This window comes from Rhinolophus hipposideros (genome assembly GCF_964194185.1).
Source record: "Rhinolophus hipposideros genome assembly, chromosome: 1".
Classification (NCBI taxonomy): domain Eukaryota; kingdom Metazoa; phylum Chordata; class Mammalia; order Chiroptera; family Rhinolophidae; genus Rhinolophus; species Rhinolophus hipposideros.
The window spans coordinates 64,256,974-64,281,750 of record NC_138047.1 but is presented as its reverse complement, the minus strand read 5'-3'; the positions used below and the strand labels follow the sequence as shown (position 1 = coordinate 64,281,750).

The 24,777-nt window shown below is 39.0% G+C and overlaps 1 protein-coding gene across 1 annotated transcript in view; it reads left to right on the top strand.

The window, feature by feature from the left end:
• SPARCL1 (SPARC like 1) overlaps positions 1 to 20,201 on the top strand; it is a 49,719-nt gene extending 29,518 nt beyond the window's left edge. Inside the window, exons 2-11 of the mRNA XM_081046163.1 lie at positions 2,312 to 2,376; positions 6,369 to 6,545; positions 6,912 to 7,814; positions 9,177 to 9,249; positions 10,473 to 10,591; positions 11,061 to 11,181; positions 12,853 to 12,989; positions 14,837 to 14,985; positions 15,617 to 15,765; positions 19,741 to 20,201. Of these exons, the coding sequence (XP_080902289.1) occupies positions 2,323 to 2,376; positions 6,369 to 6,545; positions 6,912 to 7,814; positions 9,177 to 9,249; positions 10,473 to 10,591; positions 11,061 to 11,181; positions 12,853 to 12,989; positions 14,837 to 14,985; positions 15,617 to 15,765; positions 19,741 to 19,769 (1,911 nt within the window). The 5' untranslated portion in view covers positions 2,312 to 2,322 and the 3' untranslated portion in view covers positions 19,770 to 20,201. The remainder of the gene's footprint in view (positions 1 to 2,311; positions 2,377 to 6,368; positions 6,546 to 6,911; positions 7,815 to 9,176; positions 9,250 to 10,472; positions 10,592 to 11,060; positions 11,182 to 12,852; positions 12,990 to 14,836; positions 14,986 to 15,616; positions 15,766 to 19,740) is intronic.
• The last annotated feature ends 4,576 nt before the right edge of the window (positions 20,202 to 24,777 follow it).

The following is a 24,777-nucleotide window of genomic DNA, read 5'->3' as shown; positions in this document are numbered from 1 at the left end:
TGTGAAGCTCCTGCTTCCTGTGTCTCCTCCAACCTAGCCTCCAGTGAGGATATAGTGGTGTGACTCCCCTATCTATGGCTCCGTTGATGTTTCTTTTTGGCTTCACCATAGCCTGTGTTCCTGTGTGGGGAGCAGGAGCTGAGACCCCACATGAATATCAGAAAGAAAAGACAAATTAAAAAATAAAGGAGCAAAAATTATCAAAGAACTTAACAGGTAAAAAGTCTCCCAGAACTGAAATATATAAATGTCCGAATTCAAAGAATTAGTGCCTAAAATAAATTTAAAAGGATCCAAACTAAGGCAGAATGTAATATTTTGGAACACTGGGGATAAATATTACAACTTAAAAGCCTTTGGACAAGAAGAATAAAACAATCTCATTATAAATAAGTGGGGGAAACTGACATTGGATTTCTTACTAGCAACACTGGAAACTAGAAGAAAATGAAACATGCTTTAAAATTCTGAGAAAAAAAAGTTTCCAAGCTAAAATTCTATATCCCGCTAAACTATGTATCAAGTGAAGAAAAAAATACAGATTTTTTTTGATATGCAGTCTCAAAAATGTTGTCTCCTATATGACTGTTTCTCAGAAACTTTCTGGAGAATGTGCTCCATGAAAATGAGGGAGAACATCAAAAAAGAAACACATATGGGACCTAGGAAGCAAGAATTCAAGCACAAGAAAAGAGCAAAGGGGATTCCCGGGGTGGTGGTGACTAGAGATCCCAATAGAAAAGCAGTCAAATGGAGCAAGAGAACTGACACTCCGGGAGGGACCTCTCAAAGGGGGAAAATGGGACTGGGGGATTTCTTTGTGGGTTTATTGTGGTGGTTTTATTGTTGTTGTTGTTATCATGTTAAAAGGAATTTTTTTAATTTTGTTGAAAAATTTAGAAGGTTAAATAATGGGTACATGGAAAAGTACATTTAAAAAATGAGGCTGTTTCTAGGTCCAGACAAAATCAAAATATTGTTCAAGAAAAGGAACTTGAGTATAATTCAAAACAGAAATTACTACTTGGCTCAGGTGTGAAGAATATTTATATTGTCATAAATGTTTTAAAAAATGATTTAAATAAGAATTGTGATACAATTATTTTAGGTAGAGAGCTGAGGGGAAGAAGGATGAGAAGAGTGTGCTATGCATATGTGTGCCTGCATAAGTTGTATGTCTGTGTGAAGTGATAGCTGTTACAGTATTAAATCAGTATAACAGCTTAATGTAATATATTTTAAAATATCCATTTAAGCATGTTATTTAGAAATATTGAGCAGAAGAAATTACTCACTTTATTTATAAACCTCAAGTATTATTTAAATCTCTTTGGATGCATTTGTGTATAAAACTATGATTGAAAAAATATTTCAAAAGTGTTACCAACTATTTCTGGGAAATCCAGAGATAGAAAAAAATTTCTATTAAAGTCTAAAAACTGTATCCTTAATCCCAGAGTTCAGACTATGAGACTTATGGATACTCTGAAAGAAAATGTAGACAGCTCACTCCTTTTAAGAGAGTTCATAAGGAGGCCAATTTACTTCACCTCTTAGGCTCACTTGTCTCATCTCTAAACTGAAGAAGTTAGTTTGGAACTAACTAAACTCAAATGCAAGGCAAATAACAATAGTGAAACAGACTATGTACAAATGCCAGCATCCTTTATACAGTATAGTATCTACTCAGATGGAGCCAACTGTCGTCACGAAGCCCTGCTGTTGCTAAGAGGGCCAATACTTCAAGAGAAATTGCAAATCTGGATTTTTATGTGAAACCTCTGGATTTTTAAATGCTAATTTAAAACACACAGTGCCTACCAAACCAAACCCATGTGCAGGACACTGCTAACTCACAGATTGCCAGTGTGAGACCTCTAAATTAGGTGAACATTGGTGGTACCTTTAGGGCATTGCAATGTCTCATTCCTAAAAATCTTCACTGAATGCATGGGTTTCCCCACTACCAAAGAGTCAATTTGTTTATATAGCACGTTACTTCACTTGGTGACTTTTATCTTCACTGTGAACACTCTCAAATGTTAAGAAGTTTTCATTCAAGGAAGAACAATCATAAAAAGAGTTTCCACTGAACACAGCTGGGCCAAAAAATCAAGGAGTCATTCTCACAGGGACACAATTGAGTAAAAACTGCCATTAATCTGTCCTTTCAGACATGTTAGTCCACGAAGACAATTACCTTTAAATACAAAGGACAATATCAAGCTCAATATTTGCTAAGAAGATTATTAGATACTCTTTCATAAGGAAACTTATACCCACCACCGCTAATTATCTTCTTGGTTCACAGGTCTAGGAAACATGAAGACTGTGCTTTTTTTCCTGAACATTTTGGGAACTGCAGCCGCAATCCCGGTAAATATTCTTTCTTCTGTTATTACATCTCTCCCTCCTGACATCTAACTTAGAAATCCTCCATTTAAAAGAAAATGTTCCTATATAGTGGTTTGAAACTCTTTTTATCTTAATCATATTATTATTATTATTATTATTATTATTATTATTTTACCCAAGCAAGGAATAGATGACTAGAAAAATTGAGATAAGTTACTTTTTTAAAAAAATATTTCTTTTAAAAACTATCAAGTTCTACAAGATGCAATAAATATGCAGCTGAAAGTGTTAGTTATCAGTTCATTAGCCAGGAAATATGCCCAAATACCAAAGAGAGCAGGAAGAAATAAAGTCTATGGAAGCTCATCACATTAGTATGAGAAATCTTGGAGTGCACACCCATACTCTCCAGCCGCATTTTCTTTAAGATCGTATACAAACTGAATGAGAAAGTCTGAGTCTGAACCAATGGGTTAGGGACAGGAAATGGTATGGTAACCTCAAATCAGTTCCTAATTCATTCTTGGGGGGTTTGTCCAAGCAAACGTGCTGAAAGCGGACAGGACTAGAACATTCTTCTCTTCTCGGTCAGATATACTGGCCCTACCATTCACACAGCAATAAGTAAGCCGCATACAAATTGGATTATCTGAGACCATGTCAGCAGGCTCAAAATAAACTGAAAGTTCGATGCATATATGGAACCATGGCTGGATGATCACATCATCCTTAGTCACACTAAAGGATTTGTGTATTTTTTTTCTATTTCACCAAATGGAGGAAACAGGCTCCTTTACATAGACAAAGCTATTTATCTTTTGTCCCTTCTCTCCCTCCCTCTCCACATCTAAGATTCTACCCTTGCTCTTTGAATAGATGGGGGCCAGCTTCTGGTTGCTAGATGTGTCAGCAGAGACAAACACCATGCCACCCAGACCAGGCAGTTCTTAGGAAACAGAACGGATGAGCACTGCTACGAGTCATGCTCAGGAGTGGAGAGCGACTCCGGCATTATACATTGTCCTCAGAAATTACAAACGTGGGGGAATGTTTACGATCTTGCTCCCCAGCATATGTCGTCAGTTTGGTTTACATAAACTCTTATTTTAAAAAAGGAAATTACAAAAGTGGGATAAATTATGTTCAGCACAGAAAGGAGTTCCCTCTGAACCACTGTTTTCTCCTGTAATTTGTTTCTTCCCTGGAAGCTGTTGCTGCGATGTAAACAGGCATCAAAAGTGTCTTTCAACCACATGTTTGAATGACACGCCTGCGTATGGACACATTCCAGATGTTTCCTCTTTAGGACAATTTTTTAAAATATATATATATATATTTTTTATTTTTCAACTACATTTGACATACAATATTATATTAGTTGCAGGTGTACAAGCTAGTGATTAGACATTAGTAAAACTTACAAAGTGATCACCCCAATAAATCTAGTACCCTTCTGACACCACACATAGTTACAATATTAGCGACTATACTTCTTATACTATACTTTACATCCCCAGGACTATTTTGTAACTACCAATTTGTATTTCTTAATCCTTTCATCTTTTTCAGCCACTCCCCAACTGCCTCCCATCTATCACCCCAATAAATCTAGTACCCATCTGACACCATACATAGTTATTACAATATTATTGGCTATATTACTTATGCCATACCTTACATCCCTATGACTTCTGTGTAACAACTAATTTGTACTTCTTAATCCTTTCCCCTTTGTCACCCACCTCCAGTCCCCCTCCCTTCTGGCAACCATCAAATTGTTCTCTGTATCTATGAGTTTGTTTCAGTTTGGTTTGTTCATTTAGATTCCACATATAAGTGAAATTATATGGCATTTGTCTTTCCCTGTCTGACATAGTCCACTCAGCACAATACCTCCTAGGTCTATCCATGTTGTCGCAGATGGCAAGATTTCATTCTTTTTAATGGCTGAGTAATATTCCATTATATATGTACCAACCGTTCTTTATCTATTCATTCATTGATGGACACCCAGGCTGCCTCCACATCTTGGCCATTGTAGACAAGGCTGCAATAAACACGTGGATGCGCACCTCCCTTTAAAGTAGAGTTTTGGGTTTCTTTGGATAAACACCCAGAAGTGGGATTACTGGGTCCTTCTTTGTCTCTTGTTATAGCTTTCGTTTAAAATGTTTTGTCTGGTATAAGCATTGTTAGCCCAGTTTTTTATTTCATTTCCATTTTCGTGAAATATCTTTTAGCGTCTCTTTACTTTCAGTCTGTGTGTGTTTTCCGATCTGAAGTGAGTCTCTTGTAGTCAGCATATGTAAGGGTTTTGTTTTCTAATCCATTAAGCCATCCTCCTTTTTAGGACAATTTGTTATCATGTAGACCCAGTCAAATGCTCAAAATAGATTTACCTACTAGAAATCTTGTACCATTTTCCGTTGTGCCTGAGGTCTCTGAAAGTGGTTGATTGATTGATCTGTGTGGACCGATTCTGTGGTTCAATCCTGATTCACAGGATTGATTCTGTGGGTTGGTTCTGTGTGGTTAGAAGACTCCATGTAGATTTGCAGAGGGCATATTGTTATACATATAGATGTGAGCATAATGATAAAACAATTTTATTTCAGAAAATTTCTGATAGAAGATAAACTGACATTATTGTTTTGTGTATTTCTTCAATGGAGGAAGGCGAGTGGAGGAGGAAGGGAGCAGAGAGAGGGAGCAGCTCTCCACTAATAAGCCTACAACCTCCTCTAGCTATTGGCTTCCATGATGCCCCTGCCAGCAACTTGCCAACCTGGTCACCATTCTTTCTCCTTTTGCTTCTTAATAACAGCTTCTTTGGCAATATTTCCCAATATATTACTCCTGACTTAGCTGGAAAGGTTATAAGAAGCAAGAGAGCAAACTAAATCTAAAATAAATCCTGTACTTCATGGCTTTCTTTATATTGCAAAATCAGCACTACAGAACCTGCTGATGGAGTAAACATGAGTCAATCCAAATAGAATCTGAGTTTTATTCTTAAACCTGGATCTAACATCTGAATGTCCACAGCATCTCTCTAATAAAGACCCATGGTGAATACTCACCTTAAAGATATGAAACAGTTCATATTATTACCACTGAGTGACATTACTACAAGCAGTGGTAAGTTTTCACTTGGGTAACTCCCTAAAAGTTACAAAATATTTTAACGTACATAACCTTATCTTCATATTTCTGCTCACTTCACCTTGAGAGATGTCAGGGTAGAGATTAACAAAACCACAAGTAGATAGTAAATAGCAGAGTCAAAACTTGAAGGGAGGTGTCCTATCTCTAAGTCCAGCTGTTCAATTATTCATTGTGTGCCCAACTCTTCATCTATGCCCCCAATCTTGCTAAAAATAGATAGCGCCATCCCTAGTGGAAATAGTAGCTGCTCTTCCCTACTAGATTTGGTGCTCTGTTTCACAGTTTTTTAATTAGTGAAGATTACATTGTTTTTATTAAAAGACTTCTTGATGGACATAAAGCTGATAGTGTTAAGAAAGTAAACAAATATCAAATAAAATGTGTACAACCTTTCTGTTAATTATCAGTGAGTACTTAAAAGTTAACTTAAGAAAATGTACATTATATCCTATGATTAAGTTTATATGACTTCTACTTTCTGCTAAAAAAACACTTATCAAAATCATAAAGTATGAATGCTTGCAAAAGTTTAAAAAACACAAAAAATAATTCCAAACTCAAATTATTATTAAAATCATTTTTGTTTTATTTTAATCCAGTCTCTGAGATATGTGTGTGTGTGTGTGTGTGTGTGTGTATTTTTTTTTTTCTTAAACATGATTGGGATTCTGTTTTCACTTAAGATTACATTTTGGATATTTGCTTCTATCCTTAAAACTTCTAGAGAATATCCCTTAATTGATGATAGAAATGAAATATATTGCTATTAATAATGATAATAAAAACTAGAAAGTTTGAACATTAATGTCTAGACATGAATAACACAAACCGGTTTTTAATTTTTTCAGACAAATGCAAGGTTCTTATCTGATCATCCCCAGCCAACTGCTGATTCCTTGAGTTCAGTCCAACAGGCTGAAACGTTGGTAACACCTAATGACACTACTGTGCCCATTTTAAGGGTTGAAGATGCAGAAAACGACACAGAAACGGCAGTATACGTAGAAGACCATCCTAACCATGAGGTAAAGGTAACATGGTTAAGCTAATGTAATTTTTAAACTCTCCAAAAGTTTCCATTTCGAAGCATGGTCAAAGAGATTATTTCATCCTCATCTCAGTTTAATATTTTTAAAGATGATCACATCATTCCAATCACTTGAAGAATTGTGAGATTTAATCAGTTTTACTGCTTGGGCTGACATGCTATAAAATTGTTTCATTTCACAAACTTCAAATTCAGATAAAACTTCTAGTTATAGAATATAAAGAACATCACAAATAAGTTTACATGATATGTGAAGAAAAAGAATAAACATTGTTAGCTTATAAATGATAAATGTGATGTACATATTAAATTATCTGTTTCAAAATAAACTTTTTTTTTAAAGGCTGAAAACTCTTCAATAATAAAGTCAAAGGAGGAAAACCATGACCAATCAGCAGATCAGGACCAGAGTTACAGCCCAGAGCTTGGATTACAAGATGAAGAGGAAAGCAAAAGTGACTTAAGTGAGAATTTGGAGTATATACCAACTGAAGATACATTAGACCTAAAAGAAGATATGAGTGAGCCTCAAGAGAAAAAACTCCCCGAGAACATTGATTTACTTGCTCATGATGTTAGTTCCGTTGTAGATTCTAACCAACAAGAAAGCATCACAGAGGAAAACCAAGAACAGCCTATAAATGATTCACAATCTCAGTTGAACGGGAGCAGCATATATAGCCAAGACCTAAGTGATCAAGGAAACCAAGAGCAGTATCCAAACAGTCCCAATGGAGAAGAGGAAGAGGAAGTTGGTACCCACAATGATAACCAAGAAAGGGAAAGAGAATTTTCTGAGGAGCATCCTAGCAGAAAGCAGGAAGAAGCCAGTACGCAATCTGATGATATTTTGGAAGAGTCCAATCAACCAACTCAAGTAAGCAAGATGCAGAAAGATGAATTTGAGCAGGGTCACCAAGAACAAGAAGATGGTAACTCTAATGAAGAGATGGAAGAGGAAACTGCATCAAAACTCGAAAAGCACAATCAAGATACTGAACAGCAGAGCCAAGAGGGAAAACCTGGCCTTGAAGTTATCAACAACCCTGAGGAGACGGATGAAAAGACTATTTCTGAGGCTTTGCTCACAGATCCTACTGCTGATGGTGATGATGGCCCCAGACATGGTGCAAGTGACAGCTACTTCATCCCAAGTGAGGCCTTCCATGAGGATGAAAAAGCTACTTCCAATTACCATCACGTCAAATATGAGGAGCAAACAGAAAGAACACATGAGAATGTGAATGTAGGTACCCGTGAACCTGGAGAATACCAAGGGCTGGGATTATGTACAATGATGCTTGTCTGATAAAGCAGTTAGCTTTATCAGGAAACAGCCATAACCTTTCTCCGCGCTCTCCCAGTCTCCTATGCTTATCTCTAGCAGTACATCACCAAATATATTACAGTTATTTGCTTTCCTCTGCATCTCCATCATGAGGCTGAAAATGCCTGTTTTAGTTGGGTTCCCCTAGGAGCAGACCCTGGACTTTAGCTCTTTTTTTTTTTTTTTTTTTTTTTTTTTGGCAAGTTCAGGGAACAAAGAGGAGTGAAGAAGTGACACAGGGAAGGAGAAAGGAAGCGAATCAAAAGTACCTGAAGAAAGCCATATAAAGCTCATTCCTCTGAATTTCCCCATGTGGAGAGAGAGAGCTGGGGTATTTATACAGGCAGAAGAAAGCCTGGAGGGGTGTTAGTTCCCCAGAACTTTCAGTCTCTTCTTTGAGCAAGCCAAGTAGAATTCCATGGTTTTGAAGCCACAGATAGATACTGGCCATTGAAAGTCCCTGGAGCTAACTAGAATTCTAAATTCTGACAGGTATGAGGGATGGGACATTCTGACAATTGCTACTCTAATGCCTTGAGAGCAGGTAGTTGCCATGTCATACCAAGTTGAATCACCAATGTCTGGCCAAATGCCTTTACAATGATAAGAGACCCGGCAACGTTTGTTGATTTAGCTATAAAGACTAAAAACAAAGAGAGACTTCCACTACAACTGTATTAAGCAAAGACACACCAGAAGTGACAATCATGAAACTGCAGCGGAGGGGGGGGGTATGGGGGAGAAGCATATTCTTATTTGGTTGTTTTAGCATTTGGAGCTTTCGTGCAAAACCCTGGCAGCCACCTACCAGGACTTGACACAGCTTTTGGAGGGCAAGGCCAATAGTAAACTTGATTACTGAGAACTCTGCTGCCATTCTAAAATAGGAGTTTTCTCACACTTTAGAAACCTGGTAAGAAACTTTTACTAACAGCTTCCTAGAGATTGCTGACATAACCATGCCTTCACCACAGACTCACATCATAATACTACATTTCTGCTGTTTCCCCAAATCCAAAGGAGAGATTCTAACTTTGCTCCTGATGTTAGTTCCAACTTTTATGGAGTCATCCCCAGAGATACCACGCTGAGTTGAGAAAGATAGAAATGGCTCCTGTTCTCAAAGGGTCAGTGTCTCTTTCTATGGCTGTGGCTGGTGTCTCTTTTTGAGCTCTGAAATTATTTGGGTATGAGAAGCTCTGGGAAGCTATGCACAGTGGAAATAAAAATTATGTAACAGCCTCCCAATAAATTTCAACTTCTGTTCTTGTTATTATAAAGGCCAACAAAGCAGAGATCTCACCAAATGAAGATGAAAGTTCAAGCGAAGTCAACGCGAGGCTGTACGGTGCTGGTGAGTAGGGGCTCAGCAAGCTGCTTGTGATTAGGTCAAGAGAGAGACAGAATTAGCCACACCGAGCTAGCTGCAGCTCTTCATGGGCAGCGACTGCACAGAATTTTTCTCTCCCTGATCCTCCCCAAAGAAACGCTCTCATGAGTTGTTGACATTCTCTTGCACACATATGATATAAGTAGTCCACTCTTCTCTTCAGTTTCACTTTCCACGGTTTCAGTTACCCATGGTCAACTAGGGTCTGAAAATATTAAATTTCCCAACCATTGACATCATCATGGCTCAATGATCCAGGATCACCCGAAGCAGGTGATCCTCCTTCTGACGTATCATCAGAAGGGCGGTAGTAGCTGAACACTACGTCATAATGCCTCCGTCATTCACCTCGCTTCATCTCATCACATAGGCATTTTATTATCTCACATCACCGCAAGAGGAAGACGGGTGAGTACAGTACAGTGAGAGACCACATTCACATAACCTTTATTACAGTATATTATATAATTTATCTGTTTTATTATTGTTGTTGTTAATCTCTTACTGTGCCTAATTTATAAATCAAACTTTATCATATGTAGGTATGTAGGTATGTATGTATAGGAAAAAACAGAGTATGTAGTGTTCAGTACCATCCATGGTTTCAGACATCTACTGGGGATCTTGGAACATACCCCCCCACACAGAGAAAGGGGGGACAACTATGGGTAAATGTGTTTACAAACTATAAGTCTTATTGTGATATTATTGCAAAAGCTAGAATTCTTTTTGTCTATATCCTTCTCCTTCTCAGAAGAATTAATTCTACCTTATTTATTCTCAAATCCACAACTTACCAGTGAATTTAGATCCCATATTTAATTAAGACCTAATTCCCAATCACAAACATTTTTAATTTCAACACAATAAAATTGTTGTGACTTATTTAACTTCTGAATAACGTGCACAAAACTGCACTATAGACTTCAGACTACGACCGTTGCAGGCAGGCTAAGAAGAGCTGTTTGTTCTTTTTCAATCTCCAACCCAACTGAACAGAAAATCTAGACTATTGTGTAATAGTCTGATACCAGAGGATCCCACCGGAAAATTAACATTAAAATGATTTCTAATATTTTCCCAAATTTTCTCTTGTTAATGAAAATGGAGCTAATTGTCCAGATGAATTTGAGCTTACATGCTCAGTTTGATTTAGTCCACGTTTCCTGTTCAAACTTTTCTCTTAGATTCTTGCATGAACTTCCAGTGTAAAAAAGGACACATGTGTAAGGCTGACCAACAAGGAAAACCTCACTGTGTTTGCCAAGATCCAGTGACTTGTCCTCCTACAAAAGTCCTTGACCAAGTAAGTATTCTATGAAATGATTCCTAAGGGACACCAAATAGTGATTTGAAAGCAGTTTGCAATTAATTTTTTTTGTATAAAAAAAAGGTAAATGCCCAGGTTATGATCTAATATTTGAATTTATATTAAATAGAACCAAATACCAACAAAATCAAAGAATGTCAACTGTGCCCTAAAAAGGTAACAATGGTGCTGATCTATAGAACTCATTTTTAAATTCATTCTACCCTTGAAACATCTGCAGTTTTCATTGTACTGAACTCATCTGGAGCTAAACTGTCATCAGTGGTATAATTTAATTGATTTTTTTGTGTGCCAAATGAGATAGTTATGATGATAATAGCCTGACCTACCTGACCATATCTGTCGCAGCACAGTTTACCAGACAGACTGTGAGCTTTAAGGAGCAGAGTGTTTTCCCAATGAACAGTCGGAAACATGAGCTTATTCTCCTGCTTGTCTTTCCTAGGTTTGTGGCACCGACAATCAGACTTATGCTAGCTCCTGTCATCTGTTTGCTGCTAAGTGCAGACTGGAGGGAACCAAAAAGGGGCACCACCTGCAGCTGGATTATTTTGGAGCCTGCAAATGTAAGATTCCATCACTACAACCAACCACCTTTCCTGAGAGGGTTTTGGTGAATCTGTGCATATCTCAATAATATATGCATACGTACTTATATACATGCAAACAAGAAAAAGCTTAGCGTAGTTCTGAAATGAGACTGCACATTAGAAAAAAACTGGGGAAGCTTAAAAAAAAAATAACAATAATGTCCTGGCTTTAACTATAAGAGATTTCAAATTCATTAGAGTGGTTTGAAATGCTGGCATTGTTTTTTCATTTGTTTCTAAAGTAACCTAGACAATTCTAATGTGCAGCCAGGGTTCAGAACTACTATGATAATGTGATCCACTTAATAATTGAATGAATCATTGGAATTTTGCTAAATTATTTGTCCTCTTCCCAAGTTAAGCCTCTGCCAAGAAGTTTTATGACAACATATCCTCCCAGAAGTTTTCAAAAATTGTCTTCCTTTCCCAAGATACTCTCAGTTATCTTTGGATCTCCTTGTCACTAAGTGATTCTCCACATTAGCAGTGCTCACTAGTATTTCCGGTTTCCTCTACTTCCAGACACATGAGAGGATTAAACTTCTCAGCATGCTGGATTTTAGATATGGCCATATGAGTTGCTTTGTCCAGTGAAATCTGAGCAAAAGTCATCCATGTGAGTTCTGGGCAACAGCATTTCAGAGCTAGTGTATGGTTCCCCAGGCTCCCTTTCCCTTGTGCTAAGATTGTGTTGAGATGGTGGAGTCTCCATCATGCTGAGCATCAGAGAGACTGCGATGAGCAGAGAGTCCTCCTGTCAACTTGTGTTGGACGTAAACCAAGATCAAGAAATAAACCTTTGTTATAATGTACAACCTGACAACTATATAGTTAACACTATTCTATGGTATACCGAGGGTGCCAAAAACACGTATACACATGACTTGTATTCATCTTTCATTATTGGTATATATTATTACAATTTTAGTACAGTTCCTTCCTTTCTTAAAAAGTGTATACATGTTTTTGGCACCCTCTGTATTTGAAAATTGCTAAGAGAGCAGATTCTGAAAGTTCTCAAAACAAGTCAAATAAAAAATTGGAACCATATGAGGTGACGGATGTTAACTAAACTTATTGTGGTAATTATTTCACAATATATGTGTGTCAAGTCATTCTGCTGCACACCTAAATTTAGACAGTGTTGTATGTCAATTATATCTCAATAAAACTGAATAAAAAACCACTTTGGTTTCTTTAAGCCACTGAGATTTGAAACTATTCTATTGTTACCACAGTATAAACTAACTTCTACCGTTTTCTCTTTTCCCCTGTGTCCTCCACCTCTGAATCCCATCTCTCTAGTTCTAGAGAAGTGGTTCTCAGCCCTGGCTGCACAGCAAAATTAGCTTTTGAGCTTTTGAAACATCCTGATGCCCAGGCTTCACCCCAGACCAATGAAATCAGAATTTCTTTGAATGGAAGCTTAAAATTTCTTTGAATGGAAGTTTAAAAACATCTGATATGTTTTTAAAACACCCAGGCAATTCTGTTGTGCCACCAGGGTTAAAGACCACTGTTGTGATGAGGGGGCAGTGAGGAAGCCATCGGTCACCGGAAGTTGTTAAGCTTCCGATTAGGAGGACTTGCCATAGCATCGGAGTAAGACCCAAAGATTAAAATCTATTTACTCTCTGCTTGAAACAGCTATTCCCACTTGTACGGACTTTGAAGTGACTCAGTTTCCTCTAAGGATGAGAGACTGGCTCAAGAATATCCTCATGCAGCTTTATGAGTCTAACCCTGAACATGCTGGATATCTAAATGAGAAGCAGAGAAATAAAGTAAGTTCTCCATGGGTCAGCTACCACGGGTCTTCTACAGGGCCTGAAGAAAAAGTGCCAGGGGGGTGGGAGTGGCTACCTCCCTCGGCATATCGGCAAAAGCCCATTTTGCCTCCCCATACCTGGTTAGCACATATGGATTAACAGAATAGTAATGGTCAACGTTCACGCCACAAGGTTTGGAACATGGCCAAACCTCGCCATTCCTGTACAAAGGGCAGTAGCCTGACCAAGGGCTCTTTAACTCTAACCTAGAGCAACCTCTGGTTGAGTAATCTGAACCTCAGTTCCGCATTTATACATTCAGGCCCAGACATGTTATTTAAATCTAAACATCTTTTTGTCCTCAGAGGTCAGATGTAGATTTATGATATAATAGAAATCCATTATTTCACAATGTAATTAATATGTTAAGATTAAAATGTGCAAAACACTGAGTCCAGAAGTTCCAGGAAAAATGTACTCATCAAATAGTTACTGAGTACATTCTAAGTACTTGGAATTAATTTACCTGCTGGAGATACAGCAATGAACCCAACAAAAATCTCTGCTTTCATGAGCTTACATTCTAGGCAAAAAGATAGACTCAACAAATGTCTGTGTGTGTGTGTGTGTGTGTGTGCAGATATGTATTTACATATGCAAATATGAACATACATACAAATATATAAATATATGTAAATACATGTATAAGATATTTCAGGTGGGATGAAATGTGCTCTGAAGCAAAAATAAAACAAAAAGGAGGGTGTGCATGAACTGTGCCAAATACTGTTTTGATAGGTTGTAAGATGGGCCTGAGAGTTGACCACTCGTCTGGCATGTGGTAATCATGATCATAGTTGACCTTGACAAGAGCTGTTTCTGCAGAGTAGGGAAGAAAAAAGCCTGAGTGGACAGGATCCAAAATAGGAAGAAAGATGTGGAAGCAGCAAATGTAAACAATATTTTCAAGACATTTTGCTTTAAAGGGAAAAAGTGAACTGAGGTGGCAGCTGGAGGGGAATGTGAGTTCAAGAGTCCCACCTACCAGTGGGAGATGGTAGAGGATGTTTTTGTGCTTCTGGACAAAAGCCAGCGAAGAAGGAAAGGTACCCGACTGCTATAGGGTAGTCTTGAGTAAATGAGAAGGGGTGGGTTCCTGAGCATCAGTGAGATGGGCTTAGATGAAGAGCAAAGGAAGTTCATCTATGATAACAAGGAGGGAGGGAAGTTGGTAGATGTGCTCATGGAAATGGGTAGAAGTTTTGTTCGGATTGCTTGCAGTAACTCAGTGAAATAATGGGCAACATCACAAGCTGAGAGTTTTGCATGCATTGCCCTCAAATAATTTCTATCCTCTCTTTAATACATCCTCACAGAAAGCCTTGAGAGCATTAGAAACAAAACAAAGAAATTTCAATAGGGTGGCCAAACAGTATCACACCAGAGCTAACCTGAGACTGAGCAGGCACTGGATGGAAATACACAGAGAATTAAGAATGGAACATGCCAATGGGGGAAGAGTGGGGCTTTTCACTAACCAATAATTTTGCCAAAGTCAGTTCAGCCCTTTTCATTAAAATCTTCTCATAATTTTAAGGAATATCATAAACATTAATTGATTAAAAGAAAAAATTAAAAAAGACAAATTTTTTCTGAAAACTATAGGTTTTTTTAACATTGGGTATAATTCTATGTAGAAACAAGAAAGGCTGAAATGTTGATTAGAGGGCATTTCATTTGCTCTCATTTGATGGCCTGGGCTTGTTTTCCTCTGTCATATTTTATTCTCGTATTTATGTCGTATTGATAATTTGATTACACTTATTTGATTCTCTGACGATCTTCTCCCTTCCTAATCCCAGGTCAAGAAAATTTACCTGGATGAAAAGAGGCTCTTGGCTGGGGACCATTCCATCGACCTTCTCTTAAGGGACTTTAAGAAAAACTACCACATGTATGTGTACCCTGTGCACTGGCAATTTAGTGAACTTGACAAACATCCTATGGACAGGTAAAAGCTCTCTGCCTTCCCATTGCTAGGTCACCTCCCTGATATAATGTCTCGTTATCTTTACAAAGAGAATTCTAAACAGGTTTAGGAAATTTCCCAGTTCCATTCTAGAATACTGAAATGCCAAACAATTGTAGTTAGGTGCCTAACCACAGAACCGCTTTGAAAATAACAGATTATAACCACACTATAGCTCCCACGTTTACATGTTGGGGTCCAGCCTCCCACAGGGACGCTTCCAACTCTTTCTTATTCTTGATTCTAAAGTCCCAAGATAGTAATCGGATCTGCTCAATTTGGTCATGTGCCTATATCTGGAACAATCAGGTATGGCCAAGTGCCTAAGAGCCAGGTTGTACAAACATGATTGCATAAATTTATAGGGGTGCACCCCTATAAATTTAGGGTGGAGGGAGGACAGTTCCCAGTCAAGAAGGAAACCTTGTGAATTGACGCTCCCAAAGCTGTTTATCTTACCCATAAATAGTTTATTCATTTTCAGCTTTTCACGAGTGTTATTATTTACTTGGCATATTCAGCAACCTTGTAGAAGAAAAATGGCCTTTATGATTCTTAGAGGCAACTTTCACACACAAGCTCAGTTAACAAGCTGCCATTGATTGCATTGCAGAGTCTTGACACATTCCGAGCTTGCTCCTTTGCGAGCATCTCTGGTGCCCATGGAACACTGCATAACTCGTTTCTTTGAGGAGTGTGACCCCAACAAAGATAAGCACATCACCCTGAAGGAGTGGGGCCACTGCTTTGGAATTAAAGAAGGTAAATTCATCCTCATTTTCTAGACAAGCCCTAAGGCCTACAGCTCTCAGAGAGAGGTCCTGCTGTGTGTTCAAATTGAAACCTAGAGACAAAATGGCAGCGGCCCTCGGTGCACATGTTGTCATTGCAAGGTTATTTCTTACTTCCTTTATGATACTCTGTTTTCAAAGTTTTGATTGCCTATTTTTTGAATATCTTTCAAACCTTGATTATTGAAAACGAGCTTGCTCATAAAAATCAACTCGAAGTTAGGAAAAGAGAAGGAAGTAGATTAAGATATAGCCTAGCAAAACAAATGTCTAAATTTAAATTTCTCCACAGTGGAAGTGAAGAAAGAACCCTCTTTATAGCAAGTGTGACTATCGAGAGGATAACTGCGTTGAGGTCTCAGCAGTTAGTTAAGCCTAAGAAAATGATGTGACCCCAGAAAGTTGTGCCAAATCTCAGAAGGCTACCCTTCTGAGAAAGGAAGGATTTTATATTTAACCTGGTTATTGAGCCAAACTTTTAAAAACCATATGTGAAGAGTAAAACAGCCAGCCTGATTCTGCCAATGGGAGATGTCAGGAGAATCTTACTATGCATTGTCAACACACTAACAATTGGGTCTTACATCACATGTTGTGTCCAGATATTATTCCTTTAATCCAACCTCACCAATGGTCCTCTCCATAGGACTGCACACAGTATGGCATGTGGTTTCCTCCCAAATGAGTGATGAGAGAGAGAGAGAGACTATCCAAGACTGAAGCTGCAATGTCTTTTATAACCTGCTCTCAGAAATGACATACCATTACTTCTGCCGTATACTGTTGGTCACACAGACCAGCCCTGCTACAATGTGGGAGGAGATACAGGAGGTGGGGATCATTGGGGGCCATCCTGGAGGCTGGTTACCACACACTATTTATACCATTCGCGCTGGTAGAAAATTAACAAGCTTTTAAGACCCAGGCCCATACAAATAATGCCAATTCCTTTCTAACACCTATTCTTCCATAAGCACAGTACTTAAAAATTCAAATATATCCACAAAAATGGTTAACACTGTCTTTTCCAATTCCCTTGTTAAAAGGTACCCAACTACAGCTGCCCCGCCCCCTCCACCCCACCGTTATGAAGAGGGGAATAACTTAGCTGGGACAGGACCTGTGTATGTATGCCCTTTTAGATGGCATACACTCCTTTCATTTTAATTTTAAACGAGTGCTTAAAAGGTAAATTTGAACAGAGACCATTTTTTAAGGCAACCCATTGCTCTTCGCTGTTCATTTTAAACTTCTGGCAGCTCTTCAGCATGTAGGCTCACTCAGGCTCTGTGCGGGGAGGAGCGAGAAAAGCTTAAAGCTCAGTGACTCGCAAAGCTCTTAATAGTCTTGTTTGTTCACTGTGGTTTGGCTCTGATTACGTTATTTTGAAGAAGGGAAAGAATTATCACCATAGTCAGCCAATAAAACAGATATTAAATATTGAGTCAGAACAAATAAACACATTACTGCTTTGAGATGCAGCTAGGGAAAGCAACAGAATATATATCTCTATTTGTAAGTATACTCTTCCTTCCCTCAGGGCTGAGATATCAGCAGAAGGACAAGATAAATTTTATCCAGTGTTTTCCTGAATTTTAATTGCCTTTCATCTGAACCAAAAGTACTAAAATGTTCCAGCTCTGTCTTAACTAGCTACATGAATTAGAGCATGCCACTCATCCTCAGAAAGTCTCATTTTCCTTGTGCATAAAAAGGGCATACAATTAAGAGCTGGAGAAGTCTTATTTATTTACTGCCCATGTCATTACAAATAGTGCCACATATCCAAAGTAATCTTCAGAAAAACCTTCCAAGTGAGAATAACAGGGTAAACAAGTCCGATCCCGCAGGTCCTGCTAAGCCAGTTAAAGACATTACCTTAGGAATACTAGAGGATCACCAAAGTGTTTTAAAGAGGGGAGTGATTTCACTGGATTTGTATTTTTAAAAAATTCTTTTGGTTACATTGTGGGGAAGCCAAAGAACAGTATGAGAAGATGTGGTACATTCAAGCAAGAGTTGAGGACTTGAACTAGATCAGTTCCATTGGGGGGAAAGAAAAATAGACATATTCAAGATACATATTTAAAAATATAAATATATTCAAGATATATCCAACAATATAAACACATTCAAGATGTATAACATGTGGAAATAGTAAGATAATGTTTGATAGGAAATAGGTAGGGTCAGGGAGAGTTGAGAGATTGAGAGAAAGAATAGTGTGACACCGAGGTTCCTGGCTCAGGCCAGGGAGGGTACGTAAAGGTACCTTCTCCTAAGACAGAAAACACAAGAACAGGAGCAGATTTGGGGGAGATGACAAATGCCATTTGGGACACACTGAATTTTGAAGTACTTGAGAGATAATGTACAGTTGATAGCTGAAGATATGGGTCTGTTTTTTAAGACAGAGTCTGGGAAATGAAATACATATTTGGAATTAGTAGCATACAGAAAGTAAGTGATACCAGGGAAAGGAATTAATTCCCCAAAGGAAAATGTGTTGAGTTACATGGAAAAGGGTCTAGCATTGAACACCAGGAAACATCTAGATGATAGATAGGGGAGAAAGAAGGAGTCCACGAAGGGGAATGAAAAGTCCCCTAAAAGGAAGAAAACACGGTAGCGCCATGTATAAAGGGGTGTTTCAAAGAGAAGGAAGAAAGCCCAATGCCAGATGTTGCTGAGGTGTCAAGTAAGATAAAAGACTAAGAATATTGGTTGGACATAGAAATAAGGATATCCGGGGTGGCCTTGGTAAGAGCAGTTTTTAAGGAATGGTAGAGATGGAAGCCATATTCTATTGGTTCAGAAAGAATAGGCAATGGGAAAGAGTAAAGAGTGGCTGTTTGAAGGCAAGAAAATGCTAGAGAGAGATGTAGAGTTGAGGAAAGCATTTTGGGGAATAAAAGAGGCTTGAGCACTCATGCACTCATTCATTCATTCATTCATTCATGAAACAAATCTTTACTGATGGTCCACATAGTGCCATTGTTCTTGAGGCTGGATATCCTCATACGGCATATGTAAATGCTAATGGGAAGAACCAGTACAAAAGGAAAAGATGAGGATATAATTCTTTAAAACAAGCGGAAATAAGGGGAGAATTCTGAGGTCAGAAGAGATCTTAGGCACAGGTAGAGGATTATCCTTAAAGTCAGCAGGAGGGAAATCTCTCATCCAAACAACAGAAACAAAACAAAACAAAACAAAACAAAAAGTGTAAGTGTAAGTGCAAATATATGTAAATCTATAAGTAATGAGACTTCTTATCCCCGTTTTACAGATGAAGCCACTGCTCATAAGAAATATAACAAAGCCCATAATCTTTCCCGCTCTTGGGGTGAGAGGAAGACTTACATTGGGCAGGAAAATTACCTAGTGTCCCAGACAGTAGTAGTTCAGCACACTTCAAATTAATGTGCTTTAAATATTTGTTCAACACTTACTGAGTGAGGGTGTGCCATACTGGTAAAGGGTGGGCTTGTAGCCCCCACAGGATGCTGTCTTCTTCCATAGTGTGGCAACAAGTTCTTTCACAATTACTTAATTGGAAATTTGGCCCTATAATTCTATTTATTTGCATTATATATATTTTAGCGACCCTTACAGATTAGTACAGTTGACACTTCTTGGGGAGGGTCTCCCTTCAATCTCTTCTATCAGTGGTTCTGACCCCTACATCAGAACTATACCTGCAGAGCTTTCTAAATGTATACCTGCCCTTGGCCCACCCCTAGGGAATGCTGATTCAAGAAACCAGGGGTGAAGACTGAGGATGTATTTTTTTAAAAGCTTCATGGGTGGTGTTGACGCCCTACCAGGGCCGAGAACCATCGTACTGCCTTAGTGACTTCTCTAATCCCCCAGCTCTGACGTTATTTGTTTATATTATTGCTCTGGCTACTTTCTAAAATTGTGTTTTGCTTTTTGTCTCTTACAGAAGACATAGATGAAAATCTCCTGTTTTGAATTCAGATCTGAAAGAATTCAAACTTTCCAGCATCTTCCTCAGTTCTGACCACTTCTGAAATATATGCAGCTATGATACTTGTAGAATTACATTTAGTAAAACATTTGCATGTCAAGGAAGACAATGAGAATAATTGCTTGATAACAGTGTATGCACCAGGCATTTAACATTAACTTTGGAAAATAAACTTTAAAATTAACTAAAATCAATATAAGCAAAATACGGTATACTGTTTGTGAATAGGAGTTTAACTCATCACTCTGCACTCATTTATGAAATACTTACTGATTTCTAAAACTCAAAAACATAATATGGCCATTTTGTCCAGAATACCACATGCATGTCAAGAAAATGGATTACTGTTCTTTTGTTGTGAATGTGTATTATTTTCAATATCTTAATATCCTAATAAAAATTCATAAAAGTCCAAATGTTTATTCAAGTTTATTTCTGGTCATTTATTTAAACAATTATATGTGAAAGACAAACTGCAGTCTCACACTTCATATCAAATTATAATTGTGCTTCTTAGACCCTATTACTTAAAAAAAATTTTTTTTTAAAAAAGCATGAGTGTGCTTGGGAGAGATGTTTCTTATGGGAAACAAATATTCAGTTGTTCAATGGTAGTTGTTCATGAATGTCCTTTTCATTATGTAAATATAAAGAGGACAAAAATTGAATTCAAGTGCCGTTTGGGGACAGAGTCCCAGAGAGCAGTTTCCAGGCTCTCGGCCTCAGGTGAAAAGGTGCTGGCTCAAGTAGTAGATGGCCATCAGCTGTGACCAGTTGGCCATCAGCTATTACCGGTCAGCCATTAGCCACTAATACAACTGCCGTGGCTAAGCTAGTAAGCGCAGATTGCAGTTAGCAAGGGGTTGGTTGGTTGGCAGAGAAGCAGACAGCGGATTGCACATCGTGTGGCTCCTGCTTCCTGTGTCTCCAACCCAGCCGCCAGCGAGAAGATAGTGCTGTAACTCCCCTATCTATGGCTCTGTGGGTGTTCCTTTTTGGCCTCACCATATCCTGCGTTCTTATGCACGGAGCAGGACCAGAAACCCCACGTGACACCCCACATGACACAAAGCACAGCGAGCAGGGTATGGCGCCGGCCAGAATGCCCAGAGGGGTAATGTAGCAATTTATACGTGAAAGCTCAGCTTCGGGAGACCAGTGAGGAGCAGCGCCGGGAACGGGAGTTCCGGTCTGCCTGGGAGACTCGAGCCTCCAGATGGCACACCACCCTCTTGGCCATAGAAGGCGTCGCCTTCCTTTTGGTAATCTGCTGTTGCTGTAGCCTACGAGGGTTGTGGACGTCTTGCACCAAGGCCTCCACCCAATCAGACACCTGGCATGGCGAGCAGGATTCCGGCCAGGTAGGAATGGTGTCTGACTCTGGGCAGGAGGACATGTGGCCCCCACACAGAGTATGGTACCCAGTAGACACTGTTCTCAGGAGCTGGACCCCCCCAGGAGGGGTGGGAGGACATGGATGGCTCTCCAGCCAGCGTAGAGGGGGCCCTGTAGGTTCTGGCTGAGCGGTTGCCAGAGGAGACGAAGGATACAGCCGGCTGCGTGGGCTGGATGTTCCTCACTGCGTTGCATTGTATCATGGAGGACACGCTTAATGAAATAGCTCAGGTACAGGACTAGTCTTACTTATGAGAAACTCTGGCTGTGCCCAGAAAGCCTGGCTGTGCCCAGGATATTGCATCCACCTCCAGGTTCAAGCCACAGGGCCCCTCACAGAAGACACTTATCATGTAAATTGTGAAGCGAGACCCTGTAGGGGTAATGTCTGGGGACAGTCCCCACACTCGGAAAGGTGCTGGCTTGAGTAGTAGATGGCCATCAGCTGTAACTGGTTGGCCGTCAGCTTTTACCAGTCAGCCATTGGCCACTGATACAACTGCCATGACTAAGCTAGCAAGCGTGGACTGCAGTAGCACGGGGTTGGTTGGTTGGCAGAGAAGCAGACAGCGGATTGCACATCGTGTGGAGCCTGCTTCCTGTGTCTCCAACCCAGCCACCAGCGAGACTATAGTGGTATGGCTCCCCTATCTATGGCTCCGTGGGTGTTCCTTTTTGGCCTCACCATATCCCCTTTTTATGCAGGGAGTGGGAGCTGCCCGCATGACACCCCACGAGACATGCCCTTCACCAAATTTGGTTAAAAGTGTGATTATGCACTGCTTGATCCAACTAATTTTAGCCTTTGTACAGGTGTGCATTTGTGTTGGGGGAGAGCTGCCCTGCAAAATTTCTACACATTTCATATCCTCAAAATAAGAGAGTGAAGAACCCTGAATTGTCTTAATGTCCTATTAGTCAGAGATACATATTACCACTGTAAATTGATAGCAAGAAACTGTGTCGTAAGGGAATATCTGTGTTTTTATTTGAGCTGTTCTTTGGTAACTATGAATAGAGTAAAAGCTAGGTTGTGAAAACATAAAAAAACACCATAATAGTTTTACAAGGTCTGAAGTAAGGCAATAGAAGACCCTGTCACCCATTTTATTCAACTTATTTGAAAGAAAATTAGATGTTTTATATATTGTCCTATCTGAAATGGAAGCTATCAGTGCGATTATCTTTGATGATTTTTTTAAATAATCAAAAATTTTTTAAGAGCCTCATCTGTGATAGTCACTGAGATAATGTGCCTCTCAGAATTTATCTGAAGGATACTTACGGAAGTTTGTTTTCTATCAGAATAATCTTCTCTAATTAACATCAAAGTTGTATTTCTTATCTTTTTTAGCTCAATGAATCACTTGTTCTTAACCAGACCCCATCACACCATTATCATGACTAAATAATTATGTTCAATTTGATTAATCAAAGTCTAATTATTACTTATAATTTTTTCCAACTAGGGAAATAATTTTAGAAATTACTTCAAAATTCAGAATGTTTTTATGGGTAGCTGCAGAGAACTGTCATTAGAGGTCTTAATTAGAAACCAAGTTTCTAGTTGTTGAAATTATGTTTGGAGGCATTAATTAGACGTAAGTTACCATTTTTAAATGTTTTATGTGTTTTTGAATAGTGAAAAATAATTTTAATGCTAAAGACACTACTTAAATGTTTACTAAAAGTGTTTTATTTGAAAATAATTTCCATTTTGAAAAGAAAAATATATAACAGAAAAACCTTAACTTTTTCTGTCTGTTAAGCCCTCCATGTATATAGCTGCCCTAAATAACATATTGTAGAAGCATTTTAATATACTCGGTGGTCACAGTTTTTAATTGTGGGTTGTTTGTGATAAAAACATTACTCTAATCCTAACCAAGGAGATGAAGTTATTTTTTCAGTAATCAGTCATTAAGCCCATGTCTGTGTAATTGAGATACTTTAGAAGTTGGAGTTCCTAGTCTAGAACCAGTTATCCAGTTTACTGTGAATTCTGTGACTCATGTTGCCCATGACCATCAAGGTATTAGCAACCTGGCTTAAATACTATGCAGGCATAGAGATCCCAGGAGATCTGACTGCTCTTTGAATTCTTGCTCCAAGGACCATTTGCAGCAAAGGTAATTAAAAAGACATACAGTATCACTTGGACTGATTCTATTGCACAAGGTAAAAGGATGTAAGATAGTCTTGTGTTGGATAATTTCATAATTCCGAATAGTTCCACTTAACAAAGTAAGAAATTCAAGGGTTTGAATCTAAGGAAGAAAAAGATGTGAAAGAGGAGGAAAAGGGGGATTTTTGCCTAAACTAAGGCAAAATAAAATAGCACAAAGGTAACTGAGTTGAATTTCAAAAACATAAAATAGTTGAAGAGTGACTGCTATGTAAAGAGATATAACTTGCTTCAGGTGCTGGGGACAAGTCTTAATAAGAACATGAAGCCGAATTTTTCTTCCAAAATTCAATTCCAGAGTATAGAGATTTGGTTTGAAACACACAAGGTAAGTTATTTTGAATTTAATGTGATTGAAGACCATCAAAAGGTTTGCTTTCAGAATCAGCTGGCCCGTAAAGGCCACACTGATTTGCTTTATGGAATTTACTCGTGTTGTGCATATTCCCTGCCAACCCCTTACGCCTTACAAGATTTTCCCCATATCATTTCCTTCTTGAGAAATTGTAGTTGGCAGTAACAGCACCCAGACCATGTGAAGGCCTGGTGAGTCTCATGAAGTTGGATTTATTTGTATATTACATAAAATTTCATTTGAGCCAGTGGTGGTTCATTCCCAATACTAAGCATGGTACGACACTGGTGTTTGATTTGTGGGTAGACATCACAAGTTCAAATAACTTCAGGGACCAAACAGGTATAGGTTGAACTGTGAGAATATAAGGAAGAGTAGGAAGTGTATGCACTGCTATGAGCCAGAGAATGCATGTCTTGTCTAAAGACATTTCAAGTTTTTTAAAGCACTCTGTAGGCTTACAAAACCAGAATCTAGAGGCAGAATTTAGCCTGACCACTGTTTCAACATCTCTAACTAAATAGTCTATTTACAATGGTAATAGGACTTAGATAGAAATACCTTTTTAAAAATGATCTCCTGGCCGACCTGGTGGCTCAGGTGGTTGGAATGCCATGCGCACCGTGCTCCTAACACCGAAGTTGCCAGTTGGATTCCCACATGGGCCAGTGAGCTGCGCCCTCTACAGCTAAGATTGTGAACAACAGCTCTCCCTGGAGCTGGGCTGCCGTGAGCAGCCAGAGGTTGGCATGGGCTACCATGTGCTGCCATGAGTGGCCGGTGGCCAGCGTGAGCAAGCCAGCAACTGTCGAGAGCTGCCGTGAGCTGCTGTGAGCTGCTGTGAGCAACCGACTGGTGGGCAACTGCCTCAGTCGGGGGGGGGGGGGGGAGCGCAAGGCTCATAATACCAGCATGGGCCAGGGAGCTGTGTCCTACACAACTAGACTGAGAAACAACGGCTTGAATTGGAGTGGAAGAGGGATGAGGAACAAAGGGGAAAAAAATAAAATAAAATAAATGATCTCCTAACCCTTCCATTCCAGACTCTTCCTTCAGA